Raw genomic sequence first — 26513 nt, forward strand, 5'->3', positions numbered from 1 at the left:
TTTTTTTTTTTTTTTTTTTTTTTTTTTATTTTTTTTTTTTTTTTTTTTTTTTTTTTTTTTTTTTATGTAATTTGTTTTTATATATAATTTTTTAGTTTTATTTTTAAGTTTTTTTTTATATTTTCCCTCCTTTTTTTTATTTAATTTTATAATTTTTACTATTATATGATAACACCACATATATTTTTTATATATTATGAATAAATGTTTTTATATTAATTTTTTCGTTGTTTAAAGTTCCATTATCAAAAAATTTCGTACTTCTCTTTTTATGGCTAAATTTATTCTTTGTAAAGAAGTTTATTTATATTTGTCTTATTAGTAACATAAAAATATATAAATTAATACAAATACTAAAACTCAAAATTAGAACAACAAATGTATAAAAATTTTTATAAGTTTTTATTTCTTTTATTTTTTTAAATATTAATATATTAAGCGTTAGTTTGTGCAGTTATTAATCGTGGTAAAAAATTAAATCAATTCTTTTAATTTTAGAATAATAAAAATAGATTAAGGTTCATTTAAGAAAATAAAAATGTGCATTTTTTTTACAATTAAGTTTTTTTCACTATATTATATATATATAACTTGATTTACATTATTAATTGGGTTAATTTAATTATCTCATTTAATATATATATATATATATTATAAGAGAAATATAAATATTTACAGTTAATTTTATTTTAAATTAATCATAATCTTTTTTTTTTTTGTTAACTTGTATTCTCTTGAGCTCAAAAAGAATAAGAAGAAATATGTATTTTTTTTTTTTAGTTTAACATATAACTGAATAATGTAAAAAGAGAAAAATGCTTAAAAATATAATAAATCAATTTATAAAAATATTTGGACAGGAATATTTAGGAGATTGGAATGCTATACAAAATTTAACGATTAATTCAGTTACATCACCAGAAGTATGTTTTTTTTATTTAAAAAATTAGTTATAAAAAAAATAATAATTTTACATATATATTATTTTTAGTAATAAAAATTCTTTGTTTTACTTAAACACCATAGTAATAAATTTAAAACTCTTACAAATAATATTCTTTTTTTTTTTTTTTTTAATTTTACTTTTTTCTTTAGATTATATTAAAAAATGTTCCCTTTCCAGAACAAATATTCGAATTAGCAGAGTTGCCATTTGAAATAATATATTCAAATATAAAAAATTTACGAATAAAATTTTTATGGTCATCTATTTTTTCAAATAATGTTAGTCCAATAAATATTTATGCAAATGATATTTTCCTTGTTATAAAATTTTCTTATCCAAGTTTGTGGAAGACAGACAAAATTACTGCCCATCAGTATAAATTAAAAAAGAGTAAGTTAAAAAAATGGGATAATATTAATGTATCAAAAGAAAAAAAGGATGATAATTTTTTAAAAGTTTTACCTATTAAATTAGTTAATTCTTTACGAATATTAGCTGAAAACATAAATATAATATTTTTCGATAATTATATTCATAAAAACCCATTTACTTTAGAATTTTTCATTAAAAATTTTAAAATTGACGAATTAAATAAATACAAAGTAAAATTGACTGATGAAGAAAAAAAAAATATTAAAAAGAATTTGTTAATTAATATATGGATAAGATTAATAGGAGTACATATGATTTTTAAAGAGTTTAAACAAAAAATTAAATATAATAAACAAATTAAAAAAAAAGAAAAAGAGATAGATCACAAACAAAAAATTAACGAGAAAATAAATAAGCTAAACAGTAATGAAAATATAAATGGTATAGAAAAAATATGTTTCTTTATTCAGATTTAATTATATATCTACTTTTATGTAAATTAGTAGTTTAATATCTTTAAAATTATTATTTTATATATATTTTTATACAATATATATTAGTATCATATATATATATATATATATATATATATAATTCATAAACTCATATTCATATATATCAATTATTCAATAGAAATAAATAATGTATTATTTTTTTTTAATTTTTTTTTTTTTTTTTAGATGAATTTTTTTTAACAGCAATTGAAAGACTTTTTAGTGAAAGTACCAAATCTACTAGCCAGACAAATAAACATTGTACAAAAAAAAAAAAAAAAAAATTTCATAATAGTAGAATACCTAAATATTGTTCTTTCAGTGATTATGATATTAATGAAAGAATAAAGATTAGATATTCAAAAATAAAAAAGGAAAGAAAAATATATAGTTCTAGAATGAATATAAATATACCAAATAACAAGTTAGAGCATAATTTTAAAAAAAGAAGTTATAACTTTAAAACACCTAAGCATAATTTAGGTTTTAGAATAACACCAAAAGATGGACTAGAAATGCATATAATTTTTAAAAAATATGATTTAAAAGCACTAAATGATTTAAAAAGTAATTTAAAATGCTTTAAGAATGTAGAACTATCATTTATTAATCATTATGAAAATAAAAATGAAAATATACCTAATAAGTTAAAAAAATATGAGAAACCTATAAAAAATCCATGCTATTGCTATAATTTCCAAAACAATTCTTTTATGGAAACCATTAGTAACGTATCCATATCAAGTAATACAAATGAATCTATTAAACATAAAGATATTAACAAAAATGTGTTAATAAATATTGATCAAAGAATAGAAAATAGTTTTAAAGACGATTATCCTCCTTTGTTTAACAATATTTCAAATTATGAGTGTTTGGATATAAATTTTACATCTTCAACTTTTGATGCTTTTTATAATTTTATAAAATATATAGAATTTTGGTTTTTATATAAAAGTGGGTGCACAAAAATATTTAATATAATCCCTTCAATAGAAGATTGCATAAAATATTCTCAATATAGAAAAATGCAAATTGATAAAAATTCAAAAAATGAAGAAATGTATGAAAAGTTTATTGAAAATTTTGAAGCAGCATGCCCAACTCATTTATTAATTAAATTAAGGTTATTATCAGAAGAATGTATATACAGCAAGGAATATTTTAATAATATAAATGTCAAAAAAGGAGAATGGACAAAATTATTTTATACTTTCATAAAAAGTCAAAAAGGTGAAACTTCTATTTTAGATGAAAATTTAGAAAAAATTGAAAAATGGTTTACTCATGATATTTTATTAAATATAGTCATACCTCAAATTAATTTTAATTATATTCCTTTAGAGTTTAATCATTTTAATGATTTTAAAATAAATTATAACAAGTGTTTTTTATCTTATAATATTTATTGCTCTTTTTTGTTTAAACAAGAAAAAATATCTTCCACTAAGAAAAAATTAAGTATATATTTGCATAATTTAGATATTCAGTCACTCTTTGTAATTTTAAGAAGGGAGCAGAATTTTCTAATTAATCAAAATAAATGCTCTTTTTATTTTGCTGAAAAGATACCTATAATAAATTATTGCTTATATAATGAATCAAATGACACTAATGTATTTTATAATTATGATCAAAATAGTTTCATTGAAGAATATTTATCAGAGGAATATAGAAATTCTAAAGATGAAAAATTAGGTACTCAAAATAAAGAATATATTAATAATTTAGATAAAAATTTAAAAGATAAAACAGTAGAAAAAAATATAAAAGAAAAACTTCGAAATGTATTTAATAGTTATAAAAGAAGTAGTAACTACAATAATAGTTATCAAAATAATGCTAACAGTATTAATGAAAAAATACACTTTAAGGTAAGAAAAGGTTGTTATGAATTAAATAAGAATGGTGATACATATATTAATACGTTTTATCAAAATGAAAATGTTTTTTTCAATGAGTCTCTTGATACTATAAAAGAATTAAATAAAAATGTTTGTTCCAATAGTCTTAGTTATAATATGTGCAATTTATTTAAGAAAAAATTGGCAAAAGATAATATAATAAATGAAAATACACAAAATTTAAAAATTGAAAATTTACAAAGTCTTAAAAATGAAAATATGCAAAACTTAAAAACTGAAAGTATGTTAAATTTAAAAATTAATAATATGACAAATGGCAAAAATGAAAACATCATTAGTAAAAATAGTATGGAAACAAATAAAAAGGGTTTTTGGAATTTTATACTACGGCAAAAAAAAAAAAAACAATTTGACGAAATTATTAAAGAAAATTCAAACATAAATAATTATAAAAACTTCGATTTAATAATGAATAATGAAATTAATATAATACCTAATTCCTTTATTATATTTATTAATGATTACAGTAATAATGTAAGAGAAGTTGATATGCATATTTCTAAATACACAATTAATATTAATAATTTATTACCAATTTTGAATTTTATTCCTGAAAATAATATTTGTCTTGAACTTTTTTTGAAAAACGATAACTTTATTGATAAAAATGTTATTGAAATTCTTAGTGTATGCTTAAGTATAAGTAATAAGAAAAAAAAAATTTTACGTCTACATATTAATGAAATGAAAGCATATTTTCTTCATTCTTCTTATATAAATAATGAAATTGAAAATTTAAGAATTTTTTTGAATAAAACAAAAAAAAAGAAAAAGACAACTAATATACATACTCAGAAAAAATTTATTGAACATGAAGTTGTTAATGATCCATTTAATTCAAAAACCGAAGAAAATGAAAATGAAGAAAATAAAAAAGAAAATAATAATATAAAATTAAAAGCAATGATACAAAATAATGAATTTAAATTAAAAAATGATATAGTTAATTATAATAATAATTTACCTTTAGACTCCAACAAATATTCAGATGATGAAAATAAAGATAAATTAAATGATGTTCATAATATTTTATATAGAAATAAAAGTACGATAAATTTTATAAGAAACCAAAAAATTGATATATTAAATGTCCATAATATAATTTTAAGTAATTTATTTGTACCTCAAAAAAATGTGTATCATATAAAAATAAATAATACTTTATCATATTTAAAAAAAAGAAACTTTATTTATTCTATTAAAAATAATTATTATGTATTTTTAAGAAGATATTTTGAATATAATAAAAAAAGTAATAAAATAAAAAATAAAAATTTATTATCAATAGGCCTTTATATTCAAATAAAAAATTTGTTCTTATTTCAAGATAAAAATGATTCTCTACTTTATTTACATAATAATCATGTTCAAGTGGAGCATTTGTTTCATTACTCTTTTTATGATAATAACAATGATTATATTAATTCAAATATTTTGACAACATATGGAATAAAATATAATAATAAAAATAAAAAAATAGAATGTGTAAAAGAAAAATGTAGTAAGAATCCAAATTCTCAGTTATTAAATATGGATGATATTGAAAATAATAAGATGCAAAGAAGTATACATATAAATGATAACGTAAAAAATAAATCTTTTTTAATATGCGTTAAATCATTAAGACTTAAAAAAAATAATAATGTATTTTCTTTAAGAATAGATATTCTCAACTTTAGTTTAAATGAAATTTGTTTATCTTTATTGAGCATATATAAATATGTTATTCCTCATGATCATATACAACTAATTAAAATGAGAATAAATAAATTTCTTAAAATTAAACAATTTCTAATTGATAATAATAAAAATACTTTACATTTAAAAAAATTTAACATAACAAATAATTTAATGCACAAATTGTTGAATAAATTTTTTTATACGAATAATATAACAACAGAACATTATACAATTAATAAAAATAAAAAGCTACAAAATTTATTAGTTGTAAATAAGAATTATGAAAAATATGTAAAAAATTTGATTATCAAAATTTTAAACCATGAAAAAATATTATATAATAAAGAGGATTTTGAAAACATTTTTTATATGATTCTGAAAAAAAATTTATACAAAACAGATGATAATAATTATTTTCATGAAAAAAATAATAAGCTAAGTAATTTAAGTAATCTTTATAAGAATGAAACAAAAAGGCACATTCGTCAAAATTCAGATACCATATATTCAATTAATTATAATAATAATAATATTAATAATAATAATAATAATAATGATAATAATAATGGTTATAATAATAATAACATAAATCCAAAATTTTATTTTAGTTTAACAGAAAATGAATATTATACATGTAAGGAAAACAATTTGGAGAATAATGATTATAATAGTAATTATAGTTATAATGATAATTTTAATCTAAATACAAAAAAATATTTTCACTCAACATATTGGGAAAATGAAAAATTAAATGATAAAATTGAGAATGATGACGAAGATAGTATAAAAAGAAAAGTTGAGATAAACAATTCAAAAGAAGAAAATCTGAGTTTATTAAATTTATCAAGAAAGTGTTACTATGAAAATACTAAATATACTAATTTAAGAAATCTTTTTAATTTTGATTTTTCAAGTAATGATAAATGTATTATTGAAGAAAAAGACATTTTTACTCATAACAACATTTCTTCTTTTGAAAATAATAGAACAAATGATCTAAGTGATGATAACAAAAATATAAAAAATGCAAATACTAAAACAAATGTATTTTTATTTTTTTTTTTAATAAATAAAACAAATATAGCTATTTATAATAAAAATGAAGGAATATTCAAAATAGTTAGTAAAAATTTGATGAGTGAAATTTCTCATTTGAATAGTAGTATAAATATATCGATAAAAATTAATTCCATATATTTTTTTTATATACAAACAATTTTAAAAAATAATAATATTGATAAATTTAAAGAAAAAATACAATTAAATTCATTGGAGGAAATAGAAGGAAGTAATTTATATAATAATGAATGCAAAAAATATGTAATTGCAACTGATTCTGTTAGTAATATTTTTAGTATTTCCAAATCCAAGTTGAAAAAAAGAAAAAATATTTTTTTTGAAAAAAATGTTTGTATTCTAGAAAAAAAAAAGTTTAATTTATATATAGATTATGATATAAAAAAAAATAAATTGAAACCCCAAATCTATCTAGATATAAAAATAAATAAAGAAATATATCAGAAAATAATAAAACTATCATTAATTAATTTTTACTTTTTTTATAGTTCTACATTATTTATTTTATTAAACAATATAGCAATAAATTATTTTTTAACATATATACAAGAAAAGGAAAAAATAGAATCTTTTTTATGTAAAAATAAATATTCTGAAGAAAATAAAAATGTAACATATAAATCTGATGATGTCAATTTTTCTAGTTTCAGCAATGAGAAACAAGAAAAAGTAGAAAATGAAAATTTTTTAACATATAGAAAAAGGAAAGTTATTACGTCTTTAGAAAAATGGATTAGTAGTGATGACATAGATAAGTTAGTTACATCTAGTAATGAAAGCGTTTTACCATACATCTATACAGGCTATGATGCAAATGCTAATATTAGTCAAAACGCAAATAAGGAAAAGGAATCAGAAAAATCAGATGTTATTAATTTAACTAATAATGAATTTTATTACGATTTACCTGAAGATGATAATAATATTAATGGAAGAAAAAAAAAATTCATTTGTGATGATTATCATAAAGCACAAGATAATTCAATTCAATATATAGTGAACAATGAAAGAAGTGAAAATATAAATACTAGCTTATACGACAATTTATACCAAATGAATAATTTTACTTATTCTAACAAAATAAGAAATAGTTTAAATAAGAATATTAAAAGATATTTAGAAAAAAAAAAATCCATTGATCTTAATAGAAATATTCATGGAACAATTTTATTTGAAGACAAAAATTTATTCTTACTTAATTCTCATGAACCTAATGAAGTAATATTAGATAAAGAGAAAAAAATAGAAGTAAACTCAAATATAGTAAAAAATAATGAACCATCTAAAATGTTTAGAAACAAAAAATCTTTTCTAGAAATTTTTCAAAAGGTAAATAACAGAAAAAAAAAAGAAAAAAATAAAAGCATAAAAAATAAAGAAAATAATATTTATTCACATGATAGTATAGTCCATCATTATTCTTCAAATAAAAATTATTATGAAAATTTAAAAAAAAATTATAACTTTTTTTCTAATATAAAAGGCTCTATGAGTAAAAACAATAGTTTATATTTAAAAAAAAATTGTTTTAAAAATAATAATATTTATAATAAAAACAAAAATAATAATAACTACATTAATAATAAAGACGGTAATGTTATTTTTAGTAGTAATGAAATAAATTGTTACAAAAAAGAAAATGAAAAAATAGATACGAGAAATTTAGAAAAAGAAAATACAGAAAGAAATACAGATATTCAAATATATATATCTTTCAAAAATGTAAATATATGCTATCTCATTAATTATCATAGATTCAAATATTTATATAAAAAAAATTACAAAATTGATACCTATATGAATGATTATATGAATTTTATTGATAGTTGTTCTAATTACTGTGAAGAAAACTATAATAAAGAACAAAATTATGATCATATAGGAATTATAAATAAGGATTTATATAATTTAAATTTTAATTTTTTATTTAAATTTGAATATGTGCTTTTAGAAAATAAGAAAAAAAGTATTAATGCACATTTTCCTTTTTTATATATTATTTTAATGAAAAATTGTAATTATGCTATTTCACATCTAACAATAATAGATATCAAATTTTTTTTAGAATTTTTATATAAAAAACAAGGAAAAAAAAAAAAAAATAATGGACAAAAAAAAAATACTGAAGAAGATAATTCCAATTTGGAAATAAAAAATTACGAAAATGATCTTTTAAAAAAATTTTCTCAAAATAGATATTCATGTGTTAAGAACATATGTCATAATGAATACAAAAAAATAGACAATTTTTGTGACAACACGAATAAAAATCATGACTTCATAAATGTTTCCAGTAGGCTTCCAATGAAAAATATAGAAAAGAATAACAATAAAATACATAGTAATCCAGTTAATTCTGTAAAATATAACAATAATATAAAATACCATAAATATAGGAATAATAGTTTATCTGGTAATTATTTAATTAAAAAAAGTTCCAAGAATAGTAATACAAGTGAAATTCTTTCATTAAATAAACAAATAAAAAGTTCATGTGATAAAAGTTATGCAAATATTACCGAATATAATTCAAAAGATTTAAGTAATAATAAGAAAAATTTTTCTTTTTGCAAATCAAGCGAATATGAAATTAATTATAATGAATTAAAGAAAAATAATGAAAAGGATTATATGAGTGAGCTAAAAATGGATAACCAAAAAATGCAATCTACAAATAGTAATAAAAATATAAATAAGCAGAGATCTTACATTAGTTATTTATTTAATTATAGAAAAAAAAGTGATTTTTTTAAAAAATATAATAACGAAAATGATGTTATACAAAAAAATAGTGTTGAAACTCAATTTAATTCACTCACATATACTACAGATAAAAATAATGATATTTCAAAAAATACAATTAAAAAAAAAAAATCAACTAAAAGATCGTTAAGCTTTTTTAGCTTTAAATCGCGTGAATCCAAAGAGAAAAAATTGAATAATATAAATAGTAATACATTAGATTTAATTAGTACAAAAAATGATAATAAGTCTTATGATTTATTGAATATAAAAAAAGATAATTTAAATGCACATATAAATAGACATATTTCAGGAATGAAACGAAATAATAGTATCCATAATTTGTATTATAATAACAATAACAAGATGATCCCTATTGAAAAAAGTTTTAGTAATTATTTATATACAAAAAACACAGAAACTATAAAACCTAACAAAAAAATTGATTTAATAAAAACAAAAAGAAAGATGACATTTAACAAAAAAAAAAAAAATAAAGATCCAATGAAAATAAAGAAGAAGAAAAATAATACACATAGCAGAACAAAAATTAATAACCGTTGGAAAATATCTTGTTGTAATTTATCTATATTTAATATTAACATGTTTAATTGTATATATTTTAAAAGATATAAAAGAGAGGGAAAAGTAATTCTACATCCGCTTATATACAATTATAAAAATGCTAATAATTTAAATTCAATTAAAATAAATAATGAAAAGGAAAATTCATTTCTACATAATGATTTTGAAATGAATGATTATCTAAAAAACATTACTTATAAGAATTTTATAAATAACAATCATATAATTGAAAATGAATTAAAATTTGTTGATTATGTAAATCAATTATATAACTTAGAATGGTTTAACAAATTTAATTTTCATCATTTATATAATGTTAATAGAATTCCTTCCAAATTTCCTAACTGCAATAATTTAAAAAAAAAAAAAAGAGAATCTATTGTATGTTGTTATATACCTATTTTTTATAAGAATATTTCAATATCGTACAGAAATATATATAAATTTTTATTATTAAAGAGGTATTATGAGAGTATATCATATTTGTCTAAAATGTCAAAAAATAGAGATTTACATAAAAATTTAGTTACAGAAATAAAAAAAAAATATAAAGAACCTAAAATGAATGAGAATATTTTAAACAAATTAAACTATAAGAAAAGTGAAAAAATAAAATGTGACAAAAACAATAATAAAAAGGACGATAAAAAAAATGCAAAATATAAAAATAAAGACATTACTCATAAAAATGATGAAAGCATTAAGAGAAAAAAAAGCACAATAAAAGATAATAATGACATAAATAATATGAAAGAAAAAAGTAGTAAAAATAATGAAGTTACAATAAATGCTACTGATAATAAAAAATACTCGTTCAATAATAATAATATTGAAATGAAAAAATATAAAAAAATTTTTAATTTGGAAAAATTAAAAAATAACAGAAATTACCAAGAACTTAAAGAAAGTAGAAATTCATCTATTAATAACAAAAGTATTAATAGAAATAACATTTATGAATTTAATGATAGAAGTACTGTTTTCAGAAATAATAACATTTCTTCTGAAGAAACCGATTTATATAATAATAGTTCTAATAGTTTCAATAATTATTTAATATATAAAAATGATTTTTTAAAGTATAGTTCATGGAAGAGAAATCAAATTTATATATCTTTAAAAAAAGTAGAAGAATGTGAACAGTTAAAGAAAAAAAAAAAAAAAAAAAGATTAAATTTTTACATTTATGTTCATTCTTCTAGTATAAACATAGATCCATATTTTATATCAACTTATAATTTTCATTTTGTAAATAGTCTAAATAAAAATTTAATTTTTTATGATATAAAAGAAACGAAGGAATACTATTTCCATAAGTACAAACAATTGAAGAATTATTACAATAAAAAGTTTGGTAATACAGAAAAGAAGAATTATTTAATTGAAGAAAGATTTAATGATAATAATAATATTAATGGTATTAATGAATTAAAATATAATGAAACGAATAATAAATACTATAACGAAAATAAATATTTTTCAAATATTAATAATTATTGTAGTAATTATAAAGATGAAAAAAAAGAATTATATGATGAATCTTCACATGGTGATACATTAAGTAAAAATAAATTATGGAACTTTATGTGCATATTTAACAAAATATCAACAACTATTAAAGAAAAATTAAAAAATAAAGTTGTAATTAATGCTGATTTTAATAATATAGATGTTAACATTTTGAATTGTTCCTATATTTATGAGAGTAAATTTTTATTAATGAATCATGTTCATCCTTTTTATAATAAGAAATATAGTAATGCATCAAAAGAAAAATATGAAAATATCAAAAAAGACAATGATAAAGATATGAATGATTTTTCTAGCTATGAATCTATTGAACACAAAGATTTTTATAATACCATAAACAATTTAATATTCAGTAGTTTTACTAATTATTATCATAATAATTCCTTTTATATTATTTCCATCAATGAAAATAATATAAAGAGAATTTCTATTCAATTATATTTAACTGTAATATGTAATAATATAAGTAAAAACATAAATGATATATTAAGTCTCATTGTTCATTGTTTCAGGATTAAATTTTCAACCTTAAAACAAGAGAAAGTTAGTAAAATTATAAAAAACAGTGAACATAATATAGATGATATATTATTAGAGGAAATAAAAGAAAATAAAGATGAAATAAGAAAAAAATTAAAAAATAAACAAAAAGATATTTTTAGAAGAAACAATATGTTGAATATTTATAATAATATTTCTAATAGTTATAAAAATAAGTTAAATATATTTAGTTCTTTAAATAATAATTTAATTAATAATGCTCCTAAATACAACTCATCAAGTAATACTAATAAGACGAATTATTCTAACATATATTTTAATTCCCCCAAGTCTTTAAATTATATATCATCTTCTTCATTAATTTCTTCTTCCATTTATTCTGTTTTATCATATAATTCAAATTTCTTAAAAAGTAAAATAAGCGAAAACAATAAAGACAGAAAAAAAAAAAAAAGGTACTTTTCAATTCAAGAAAACAATAAAATGAATAAACTAAGAATAGGAAAAAATTTGAATATAATAAAAAAATATGACACAAAAAGCAAATGCTTATCTGATAGTTTATATACAAGCAATTTCATTTCATTAAAAAAATTACTTACGAAAAATGAGAATGAAGAATCTTTTAGTTTTAATAATTCTATATCAAATAGAAGGTGTGCTTTAGATAATTCTTTTATGGAAAAAAATGTGATAAAAAAAAGAAAAATAAAAATCAAATTTTATAATTATATTAAGAAAATTTATAATAATATTACTTATAAAAATAAAAATTATAAAAAAAATTTAAATAACATTGTTGAAAATATTAGATGGATTATTAATATTGAGAATTTTGTATTTTCTTTGCCTTCATTTAATGAAGGGTTTAAATTTGATCTGTATTTGAATAAATTGATTATCTATGATTACAACAAAATATATTTATGTAATAATATTTCTCAATTCAGATTATTTATAAAAGATAGTGCTGATAAGAGGTATTTGGATTTATGTAACAAAATTCTAAATATTTATAATTATTTAGATTTAAATAAAGATACTTTAGAAGGAAATGTAAAAAGAAAATTCCATTTAAAAAAAGTACAACAAGAAATATATAATAATCAATTTTATATTATAGCAAAGGAAGATATTAATAATATTAATTTTAATATAGATATAAGTAATACCAGACTGACAATACATAATGAAACTGTAATGAATTTAATAAGTTTTTTTACTGAATTAACAAGTAATATCTTTTCTTTTTTATACGTTTATTCATTATTACCAGATTTTCATAAATATGATTTATCGTGTTTTACCTCATGCATAAATATAGAGAATTTTCAGAAAGGCTTATTATTTTATAATGATCTTTTTAAAAATTATATTAAAATAAGTAGAAATGGGAAATATGTAAATATGAATACTTTAAATTTTCTTCCTTTTAACAAAAGAAAAGAATCATGTGAATCTGAAGATAAAGTAATGAACTTAACTGATAACCAATTTAGCAGATCCTATTTTGATGAAAAAGAAGATAATAATTTAAAAATTTCAAAAGAAGATTTTTCATGTAGTTATGATAAGAATATGTATCTTTCAAATGATGAAAAGGATATAAAAGACAAAGAAAGTAGTGAAAGTTCATCTAATATATGCATTCCTGATAATTTAATAGAAAAAATATTGTTCTTTAAAAATAAAATAAATTATAATTATATAATTATGAATAAATTTGAATATCATACTGCTACAAATACATCATTAAAAGAATTAAATGATAAAAATTACTACTTCTTAGCATTTCTAAATAGCAATTTAATTTTTTTTTTATATTTTTACACAAAATATAAGACTCATTTAAATTATTTGTCTAATGAGAATATTTTTAAACTTAAAATTAATTATCATTACCCTATTAGAAAAATAAAAATTCCAAAACAAGTAAATATAGATGAAGTACATGAAAAAATAAAAAATAATAAAAAATTTATAAATATAAGTAGTTTTCATTTAAAGAAAAACGATGAAAAAGAAGGGCATAAAGTTTCTCTATCAAAACTAAAAAAAAAAAAAAAATTAGAAAAAATAAAAAACAAAATAAAAAAATATAAAAAAAATATTAATTTAAATGGAGATAAATGTAGTAGTTATACAATAAAAAATATAAATGACAATAATAATAATTTAATGATCAAAAATAAAAAAAAAAGTAATACATATGAAATTAATAATTTCGATGAAGAAAGAAAATATCAAGAAGAAATCTCAAATGATTCAAATTTTAAAAATGAAAATGAAAAAATAGAAAAAAAAAGTTATAGCAGCTTAAAAAGTCATAATACTATTGATAAAATTGATCTCTTTTTAGATAATAAACGTATACTTGAATTAGACGATGATAATAAGAAAGAAGAAAATGAAAAATATGAAAAAGAAGGATTATCTAAAAAAATAAAAACAACTTTTAAAAAGTTTTTTACTAAAAGATTTTCCTCAAATACATCAAAAACTAAAAAAAAGGATGTAAATATGAAGAAGAATATATTTCCATATATCTCTAATAATTTCCTCTCTAAAGATGATAGTAGAGAGTTATTTAGAAAAAAGGATAAATTGGGAATAACATCATCAAACGATCATTTAATTTCTTTCAAAAGTAGAAATAATTTTATAAATAAATATACAAATATTAAAATCGAAATAAATCTATTTGAAATGTGGATTATTCAAGAAGATTTATTTACTTATAGAAATGAGCAAAAAAATAAAAATATAAAAATGAGTTATTTTATGAAAAAAAAAGGAAATTTTTGTAATAATAAGATAATGGAGGAAAAAATAAGAAAAAAACAAACATATAGAAATATCTTTTGTGAAGAAGACAGCATTGATAAAGAATTTTATGATACAAATAAAAGAGTAAAAAAAAATAAAATAAAATCTTTCAGTTCTAGTAATTCAGGTAATAATTTAAATATTTTAAATATTTTAGAGAAAATGAAAAATTGCAATAATATATATATAAATAAAAAAATTAATAAACAAGTTTTTTATATGGCACAAAAAAAAATATCTAATGATGAAAATGATTTAAATGAAAATATAATGAATGGAATTAGAAAAAAATATAAAATAAGAGAGAAGAAAAAGAATAAAAATCTTATTAATCCAATTATAAATAATAAAAGTGAATTAACAAATTTAAATAAAGTTTCTTTATTTAGTGATAATATAGGTAGCAATAATTTTAGCTATAATGATGAATCTTCAACATATTTATTAAGCAATTCAAATAGTAATAGTAATTTTTCAAATGAAGGAAATTTAGAAGATAATGATTTTTTAAAAAAATTAGAATATAAGAAAAAAAAAAAAAAGGATAAAGAATACTATATATGGAAAAAAAAAGAGAAAAAAAAAAATATCAGAGAAAATAAAAGAAATATTTGCTTATCTTTGATATTTAGTTTAGATATATATTATAAAGAAAAGAAAAGTATTGAAATGTCTAATTTAAAAATAGTTATGAAAAATTTCAATATTATGTTAGGTAAGTGTTTTAATTTTAATGAAATATATGATAAACTTAAATTATATAAAAGTAATAAAAAATTCAAATCATCTGGACTTGATTCTAGTATTTTAGATATAAATTATTTAAATGAAAATGATAGCCATAGATCAAGAAATGAATTTTTTTTGAAAAATAAAAAATATTTTAAAAATGATCAAGATTTTTTAAAAAAACAATTAGAATACTCCTTTTATGATAATACAAATTTTTATAACATATATTATAATGAAATGAAGAAAATTAAATCTCTAAAAAAGCTTATGAGAAATAAAAAAATGAAAAAATTCCAAATTAATAATAAAAATGATAATAATAATAATAATAATAATAATAATAAAAATAATTCAACTGAAAGTATAAATAAAAATACTTTTAAAAGTGTAATTAATAAAAGTTTTTTTTCTGATGTTAATGATAATGAAAAAAGTAATTACAGTTATGAAATGAAAAAGTATAGCAATAAAGATTCTTGTGAGAATGTTATCTATCTACACAGTTCAAGCAGAAGATCAAGCAGTTATAATAACATATTTTTTTTAGAAAATAAACATAAATTATTTTATGAGGATAAGTTTAATATATTTTTAAACCAAAACAATAACATAATTATGCCTAATATTAAGGAAGAGAAAGATTGTTTAATAAATATTAATGATATTTATGTAAATATAAGTAGTTTAAATATAAAAAAATCGTTTAAAATTATATTTTATGATTTGTTAGTTAATATAACCATAGATAATATAAAAGAGTTATATAAATTTTACAAGGTTTTCAGTTATAATATTTATTATGCAAGTTTTTATAAAAATTATTTTTCTTTTTCTAAAAATCTTTATATACGTCCTTTCTTAAATAAGAACAAAACCTTTGTTGAAAAATCGAGTGAAAAATTGAAGATAAAAAATATTTACAAGGATTGTGTGAATAAATTCGAAAATTTAAAAAGAAATATTTTAGATAATAAATTAAAAATGTTAAGAGAAAAACAATCAATAAAAAAGAAGTTAGAACAAAAAAAATATAAGAATAGTTCTGATTCCAATATATTCTATAACAGTGATTATGATTATATAAAATTTCATAATATAAATAAAAAAAAAATAAATAAAAATAAAAAGGAAAGACAGGAATTAATATATACACACAATAAAAATAGTGATACACTGAATAATAACAGTTGTAGTGGTTCCAGAAAAAAAGAAAATACATTGATTAGTGAAAATAGTAAAAAATATATTTCTTATAGTAATACTAATGAGTTATTTTGTTTAACAAAAGAAAAAAAAAATAATGTTAAGGATAATTTAAGGACAGAAAATTCATTAAAAGGAAAAATGTATAACTTGTTAAAAGAAAAAACAATTTATCAAAGAAAAGTAGAGAAGAAATATATAAATAGAAATTTAAATACCATTTATACTGTTCGTAAGAAATTTTTAATTCAAAACATTAATATATATAAAAATATTGTTGATTCTTATACTAAAATTCAAGAATTTATCGATATGGAATATAAAAATATGAAATATTTTGAAATAATTCATAATTTAAAAAAACATTATATACATATAGAATTATGTAAAGGGAATCTTTATAATTTATATAAGGAATTATTTTCAATAATTAGAAAAGTTAATAATGAAAAAAACATTATCCGACATGGTTTAATCTTTTTAAAATTATTAAATTGTTTCTATACATGTAATAATAAATATTTATCCAATTTGTTTTATTATTTATTTATCTTTTCTAAATATAATAAATTTGCTTATTATTTATGTAAGATTCAAAAATATTTTCATTATAATTATTTTATTAATTTAACTAGTAATATAAATGAATTCAATATTTGTCAAAGTAATACTACAAATTATTACAATTATTTTCAAAACTTTAATAATACTAATAATATTTACCCTAAAGAACGAAGAAATAATGAAAATATATCAATTTTAAATAATAAGATTAGTAATAGAATTATTAATGATAATTTTTCAACAAATATAGAAATATCGGAAAATTTAAAAAAGGAAAAAATAATTAAAGAAATTGGAGTTAAGAAGAAGGGTCTAACTTTTTTTATTATTTCAGCTTTGCTAAGTTTATACAAACCATATATGTATAAATATAAAAAAAAAAATGACAAAAAAAATTTTAAAAAGCAATTATCTAAATCAGTGGATAAATTATTACACATAAATAATAAAGATCATAAATTTTTACATAAAATAAAAAATAAAAAAGAGAGAAAAAAAAAAGAAATAGATTACATTTCGGAAATGAACACTGATGAAGAAGCATATAATTTAGATATAGAAATGGAAAATAAATTTTTTAAAAGTCCAGAGTTAATAAATTCTAATGAATTTCTAAAAAAACTTGATAATAATTATTCATACTTATATGATAAAAAATCAAAAAAAATAAAAATAAAATTGAAATTGTATATAAGAAATATATGTCTTAAAATACATCAATTAAATAAAGAAAGTATACTAACATTAAATTTGTGTGATTTGAATTATTATTTATTTACATCCCTTAATAAGTATCAATTTTTTTTCTATAATACAAAGCAGAAGGTTATTTTTTATCTAAATGAAAAAATTAAGCAAATCAAATTTGATGATATGCATAACATTCCCACAAAAAGTGAAACAAATGAAAATATAGAAAACAAATTGGAACTTAAAAATATGTGGAATGAATTATCAGGTAGTGAATCAATAATACAAAGTAATGTAAAAAGGTATAAGAAAAAACATAGAAAAAATAAAAACTGTATTAGAATAAGTTTAAAATTCAAAGTAGTTTTACGAACTTATGACAATATGTACAATATACAAGATACCATAATTAATCCAATTACATTTTATTTTTATATAAAAGAAAGGTATAAATATTTTCCATATTTACTAGTTCACGTTTATACAACTAGTATAAATATTAATATAACTACTTCTTTCTTATATTTATGTCAGTATTTATATACCAATGTTAATTTTAAAAAGGATTTTGTGGATGTTAAAAATTCTAATATAGAAATTTATAATGATCTACATTCTGAAATAATAATATTTTATAAAACAAGGACAAAAAATGATAATTATGTATGGAAATTGATAATTATAAATAAAAACGAATACCATGAATTCCCATGTGAATGCTTATACTTTTGCATTAATAAAAAAAAGGAAAAAAATAAAATAAATTCCGAATTTTATTCTATGAACAAAAACTCTGATGATTTTATAATAAACAATGAATATGATTTAAAAAATTTATTTAAAGATATTTGTAAAATTGGTTTCAAAAAAAGAAATATTTTTAATTCATTAGCGAAACAAGAAAAGCATTTATTATATGATAATACACACAATGTTTATGATATTTTATATAAATTTACATATAATATGCCTTTTCTTTATAAAAATTATGATAATGATAATAAAATTATAAATATAATAAAAAAAAAGTCTTCGTGGATATATATAGGTGTGCTATATACTGATGATTTATATTCAAGAGCATACAAAATTCCAAATGTAATAAAAACTAAAAAAAAAAATTATAAAAATTATTACATATGTTTTTATGTATATCTATATTAGAAAATAATTTTTATTTTTAATATGATTTTTTATACACTTTATAAAATTTAATTTATTAAATAAATTATACACATTTTATAATTACAATAAGTAGAATAGTAAAATAATTTATATATATGTTTTTTTAATATTTATAAATGTGGTAAAACTTCTATTTTTAAGTTACATACATATATCTTCATATATATATATATATATTTTTTTTTTTTTAATAGGTAAAATATAATTTATTAGTAGAACCAGAAATAGTAAGAAACAAATGGTGTCTTTGCATAGGTACATGTATTCAAATAGAAAATAACTCAAGTTTATATTTTCGAATATATAAAGAAGGAAAAACAAAATATTTTCCTCGTGTAAATTTTAAATGGAATTTAAAAAAAAAAAAAAATTTGAATGATAATTATTTAACTTGGGATGAAAATAATATAGATATAAAAAAAGATAAATTAAATAAGGGTCGAAAGAGTTTTAGAAGTTCTCACAAAAATTTTATTAGTTATATAGAAAAAAAAAGAAAAAAAAGAAAAAAAAGAATAAAAGATGGAGATTATATAAATATATTACCATTCAGTAAAAGAGCCATCCCTTTATTTTGGTTATATGATTGCACTTTGCCATATATAAAAATATTAAGAAAAAAAGAGAATAAATATAATATGAAAAATTTAAATAATTACAATGAAGATAGTTTAGATATTGAAGCAGTTCCATTTAATATATTATATAAACTTCTAAATAAATATTCATTAAATAACAATAATTTATATCAAAAAAAATTAGATATTGCTCCTTTTGAATTAGTTTTTAAAAGTTTAATAATGTTTTATTGCTATGTTAAAGTAAAAGATGTCCCCACACAACATATAAAAGAAACTTCTTATAATTATACGATTGTTATAGAACCCATGGTAACTATTAAAAATAATTTACCTAACCCTATTACTGTTATAATAAGATTAAAAAAAGAAAAAGGTTTCTTTAATTTGAATAAAAAAAAATATGAAAAAAAAGTTGAAGAAAATTTTTTTTATAATAACAATTACGAAATAGATGATGATTTAACAAAAATTTTAAAAAAAAAAGAAATGTTTGCTCTAGTTCCTCCTCATCACTATTGGTGTTTGCCTATATGCACTCAAGCATTTTATATGAAAGTATTTTATCATGGTTTACAAATAGAAAAAATGAATTTTATTTGTAATTACACGAATGAATTAAAAAGATATTTTGACTTTAAAAATATAAAGCTACCCGATTTAAATGACGTGTTTTTTAATAGCAAGATAAATGACGCTATAAATGAAGAAAATATAAATGTAAGGAATGGCAGCTATTTAAATAAGGAAGATTATAAAAATAATATAAATTATATTAATTATAGAAATAAAATGTTGTCTTATATGAATGAAAGTAACGATTTAACATATAATGAAATAACGAATGAATTTCCAAATAAACCAGAAAATAGTACAATTCCTATAAGAAACATGAATAATAGTTTGTATAGTACTAATACAAATAAAAATTTTTGCCACAATACAAGTAGTAAAAATAGTAATAAAAAAAATAAAAAAAGCAACAATAATTTCTTATATGTTACTGATGGATTTTTTTCTATTTATATGCCTTCCACTGATACTATAACTACAACAAAAATATTATATCATAAATATGGATTAATAAGCAATATTTTTTCTTATGATGAATTAAAATTTATATATTTTGAAAATAAAATAAATCAGACAAATAGAAAAATTTATGATAACTTACATATTTTTAAAACGATTACTATGTCAGCAGATGTATCTAGGAGAAAAATTGATTTTTATTTTCCTTTTTTTTTTGAAAATACTACGAATGTTTGTATTTGTATAAATAATAAAATTTTACCACCTAATAGTCGTTTATATATGACGGAGGAGGAAGCGAAAAATATAAAGATAAAATCATATAAGCATGATTATATAAATAATAAAATATTATGTAGTAATGTTAGTAACAAAATTGATTGCACTAAAACGAATATGATACGCCCTTTATTAAATTTAGTATATAGAAAAATAAATAGGAAACAAAAAGTACGATTTTGGGAAAAATATGAAGAAAGAAAAAAAAAATATATTAACAGTAGAAAAGGCATAAATACAGAAGAGGAACGTAATATGTATATAAGTAAACGAAAAGCAAATAGTATGAAATTAGAAAGTTGCAAATTAAACAAATTAAAAGACATGAATGATGATACAAATGAAAGAAGAAAAACAGATAATGAATTTAACAACGAAATTGATAAAAATAACATAAAAGATAATTTTATTGATTTTAGTAATTGCATAAAAGAAAAAAATAATAACAGAATGAAAGCTAAATTATTTACTATTCATAATGAAAATGATATGAAAAATGATACGGTTGCGCGTTCAGATAGTTTAAGTGATTTTTATAATAATATAATTAATAAAAATATTTTTTATAACCATAATAGTAAATATACCGAATTGTCCTTAGATACTAATGATGAATATAGTATTCAAAGTAATACAAAAAACACAGGGAAAGATAAATTTTATAAAAAAACGTTTAAAAAACTCTTAACAAATGATAATAAACTATTAAAAAGAAAAAAAAAAAATAATAATAATAAAAAATTGTTAGGAACATTTGATAGTATAAAAAAAATGAAAGCATTTAAATTATTTAATAAAAATAGAGAAAGGGATAAAATTAACAGAGATGAATTAGTAGAGGAAATGGAAGAGCAATCTGAAGGAAACAATTCTGTTGCTAGTAGTTCGTATTATGCAGACAATAATAAAATTTTAAAAAAAAAAAAAAAAAATATTATTTTCAATAATAAATTATATTCTTTAGATAAAATAGGAAATAAATATTTTAAGAGAGAAGAAAACATGTTAAATAAAAATGGAAATTATTCTTTCTATTCTGAAAATGAAGGAAATAAAAAAAAAACATCCTCATATATATTAAGTACTAATCTTTTTAATATCTTTAACGAAGAAGAGATAATAAATGATGAGGAATATGATGAAGGAATTTTTTTTGAAAATTCCAGTGAACAAGGCAAAGGAGAAAAAAATGAAAATACAAACAATTTTAATAAAGAAAATTCATTTAAGAAGAACTCTATTTTAAATTTAAATATAATGAAAAAAAAAAAAAATGTACAAAATGAGACAAAAAAAAAAAATCTTAAGAAGATGAAATTTAATAAAAATAAATATCAAGAGAATCCTTCTTTTAATACTAATGAAAAAATAAACAGGGATAATTTAAAAATGAGTAATATACAGAATAAAAAATTAAATTATATTGATTGTGATTTATGTGAGAGTTTAACAGGTAGTAGTGCTAGCAAATATGAGAAGCATGAAGAAGAATATATTAGTGTAAATGATGATTACCTCAATTCAAAAATGTCTTATTGTAAGAACATGCTAAATTCAAATGGGAACGAAAAATTAATAAATAAAGGAGGAAAAAAGAAAGGAGAAGAAGATGAAGATGATGATGAAGAGGAATCGGAAGAAAAAGAGGAAAGAGAAAAATTTAAAACAAAAAAAAAAAAAGAAATATTTAAAGATATGCTAAAAATAAAAAATATAAATAAAAAAAAAAAAATAAAAATAAAAAAAAAAGATTATTATGAAGGGGAATTTTTATCTTTAGGAATTTGTGTGAGATATGCAGAAGAACCATTTAATAAATCAAAGATTGTTACATTTGTTAATAGTTATATATTTATTAATAGGTTACCATTTGATGTTAAAATTGTTACTGAATCAATAAGAAAATTGGATAACATTTTTATAAGTCAAAGATCAGCAAATAATTTGGAATTAAATAATAAATCTGAAGAAAAATATCAAATAGAAGAAAAAAATACTAATAAAAATATAAGAAGTATTAATTCACTAAACTTATTATATGAAGACAAAAAAATGTGCGAAATAAATATTAATAATACAAATAAGATAAAAGAAAATAATAAGTCTGAAGCATATGAAGAAAATGAAAATTTAGATTCATATGATATTAGAAATAACAAAATAGAAAATAATAATAACAAACAAAATTATAATACAAGTAGTGCTAATTTTATAGAGAATATAACAAATATTGAGAGAAATAACAATTTAAGTAAAAATAAAGGTTCTGCGAATTCTGAATATAGCCAACGAACTTATGGTGAAGTTAATAATACTAAAAAATCAGATGTAATGTTAGAAATAAATAAGAAGAATGAAACATACATAAAAAGAGGAGAAATAGCTTCTTTTCATTCTCTTAGAAGTTATATAAAAATAAAAGATAGTAATGAAAATTATAGTTCTTTACCGTTTTCATTAATTCCAAAAAATGTACCATCAAATTTCCAAATAGAATTATTTAACATTAATAAATCTCAAATAAATAATATAAATAACTTATTAGTAGAAATAAATGTGTGCAGTGGTATATTTGGAGATAAACAACAATTACCTTATACATATAATGGATATTTTTATATTCTTAGTTTGCCAGTTAGGCCCCAATTTGAAATTATTAATGCAACTAAGTTCATAATAGCATATGCTACTGACTTTAATAAATATACCAGAAAATATATAAGCAATAATTATAATACTTATTTAAATAAATATAATAAAAATGGTAATTTTTCTGTAAAAATGATTTATCCTTTTAGTTCTATTTATTATACATTACATCATAATAACGAGATTGAAGCATCAAAAATTGCTTTGAAAATTGTGGGTGTTCAAAAAAGTTCATGGTGTGTTAATTCTATCAATTCTTTTATTGATAATGTAGTAGTACTGCCTTATAGCGTATATGGAGACACATTATTAAGAAGCAGGAATAATGATATAATAGAAAATCAATCAATTTTTTTAAACCATGGGAATTATAAAAATAGAGAAAGTCACAAGCTATTCGATAGGTTAAGTTTAAAAGGCAATATTATGGAAATAGATAATAATATATATAATCAAGAAGAGAGAAAAGAAAAAACAGAAAAAGAAAATATATTTCTTGGTCATAATTTAGTAAATAAAAAATTATATTCCTTTTTGATAATAAGAGATAATGGAAGTAGAGCTATTGTAATTACAGAAAATTATGATGTTGCTAGAAAAATAGTAAGCACAAAAAATTTTAGTAAAATTCATAAGTTAATAGCATTGAACAATAGAAAAAAAATAATATTATCTAGTAAAAATGCAAATAAAAAGTATATTTTAGATTATAAAAAAAAAAATTTTATATATTTTAATTTTCCCAATGTGTCCGTTATATACAATTTTAATGTGCCCAGAATAACGTTTACATGGATCCATAGGCAAGATGTAATAATAGCAGTCCATTTAACAAAATTACAATATAGTGGTCATATTTATCCTAAAGAAATTGTAGATAATGATATAAGTGAAATGTTTACACCAATAAATGTATTAAAAAAAAAAGAGTTAGGAGAATATATACAATTCGTTTTTTTAAATAGTTATATAGATTCGATATTCTTAATTGAACAAATACACATTGATCACTTCGTTAAAGGAGATATTCCTGTTATTTTAAAAAATACAAATATAAAAGAAAATGAAAAAGAAGATATATTTTTGTATATACATATAAAACAATACTGTGTGGACGTTTTTAAGCAAGCCCCTATATACCAAAGTATAACTATAAAAATTTCTCCGATAAATGCAAACATCGAACTATTAGTAATTGAACAGTTAATAGAAATAGTTGAGAAAGAAAAACAATTATTATTACTATATGAAAAAAAAGGCAAACCTTTACCACCTCTTATAGCCACTTCTAAGACAGCTAAAAATGCTATAAATACTACTTTAAAAATATTTTCAGATACTCATTTTTTGCAAATGTTGCAAATGTACAATTATATAAAAGATAAAATGGGAAATGAATTTACTTTGCAAAATAAACAAGTTATTAACAATAACTTTCTAAATTCTGTAAATATAAGAAATGAAAATAACTTAGAAATATTCGGAAATAAAAAAAAAATAAATGAAAGTGCCAATATAAAACCTAGTGTATACTCATATTATTTTAGCTCTCCCAAAGCTAGAAGGGTAACACAAGGTAAAATAATAAATTTTAAGAACATATTGGACTTAATGTACTCTGAAGATACAAGCATTAGTTCAAATTGTAGTAAATTAACTTATAAGAATAAAGAAAAAATATTACATAAAAAAATTTGTAAAGTGTTGGTGGGATATTACAAATACAAGAAAATAAATAATTTAATTAATAACACATATTATAATATTAATAATGTAAATGATGATCGTTTGTTACCAATAGAAATTCAATATTTTACAAATCATAAAATTTTTATGAAGACATTTTCTTCTCATTTATTTTTACATCCAAGTCCTCGATGGATAGATAATAAAAGCAAACCTGTATATATAAGAGAGTTTAAAATTTATCCTATAGAAATAATTGCATCTATTAGAACTTCTGAGCATAGAATTTCAAGAAGAATATTACATATAGTGGATGCATTACCACTAGATACTCCCTCTATGCGTATACATTTAATATCACAAAAAAGAAACTATATTGTATGTACTTGGGATGGTTTATTTCAGTCATTAAGAATTTCATATTTTAGGCAGTTATTAAGACAATCATTACCAAGTGCATGGTTATCTAATCCATTTGCATTTATTAAAGGTTTTATTATGGGATTATGTTCTTTGTTTAAAGAAACTATAAGAGGAGTAAAAACAAGTTCTAATTTCTTTGATGGATTTATGTCAGGTTTTAAGTGTGGAATAATCATATTAGTTGTTAATACCGTAGGTGGCTTATTTCAATCATTAAGTCATATGTTAAATGTATGCCATAAATTGATGGGTGGTTCTAGACCTAGACCTCCAAGTATTTTGGATTCATTAATTCTAGGATTTGATGGATTTATTTTAGATACTTTTTATAGACCATGGGTTTCTTTGTTTACTGAACCTAAAATATCTCTTAACAAAGGAAATAGCACCTTTAAAACAACTTGCATAGTTATTGGTTGTATTCTTAGATGCATATTTTCACCAATTTTTGGATTATTAAACTTTTTTGCTTCTTTAACAGAAGGTTTTGCTAATACATTAATTGGAGATTTCGAAAGATTTTCAAGAGTTCAAGAGAGAGCAGAATTTGAAACAGAAAAAATTAATAAAACTTTTTCAACAATTAAAAAAAGAACATTCAAAAGATCAAAGAGAAAAAGTATTAGATACAACAATAATACTTAAGGAAAAAAATTCCATAGATATATTAGACAAAAAGGATTTGAAAAAAATAAAGAAAAAAAATATATATAAAATTTTATAGTATCTTTTATAAAACTTTTCTTTAATATTTTTTATTTAGAGAATTTTTTTTTTTTTTTTTTTGTTCTAATTATTTATTCTATAACTTTCT

The 26513-nt window shown here is 18.6% G+C and overlaps 1 protein-coding gene across 1 annotated transcript; it reads left to right on the forward strand.

The window, feature by feature from the left end:
• Positions 1-815: 815 nt before the first annotated feature.
• PGAL8A_00069600 (conserved Plasmodium protein, unknown function) lies at positions 816-26344 on the forward strand (the record flags this gene model as incomplete). Its single annotated transcript, XM_028673087.1, has 4 exons — positions 816-923; positions 1096-1759; positions 1999-18965; positions 19247-26344. 4 exons carry the CDS (start codon positions 816-818, stop codon positions 26342-26344), a joined length of 24837 nt encoding a protein of 8278 aa, XP_028525814.1.
• Between the last annotated feature and the right edge of the window lie 169 nt (positions 26345-26513).

The sequence above is a fragment of the Plasmodium gallinaceum genome (genome assembly GCF_900005855.1).
Source record: "Plasmodium gallinaceum strain 8A genome assembly, contig: PGAL8A_v1_53, whole genome shotgun sequence".
Lineage (NCBI taxonomy): Eukaryota > Apicomplexa > Aconoidasida > Haemosporida > Plasmodiidae > Plasmodium > Plasmodium gallinaceum.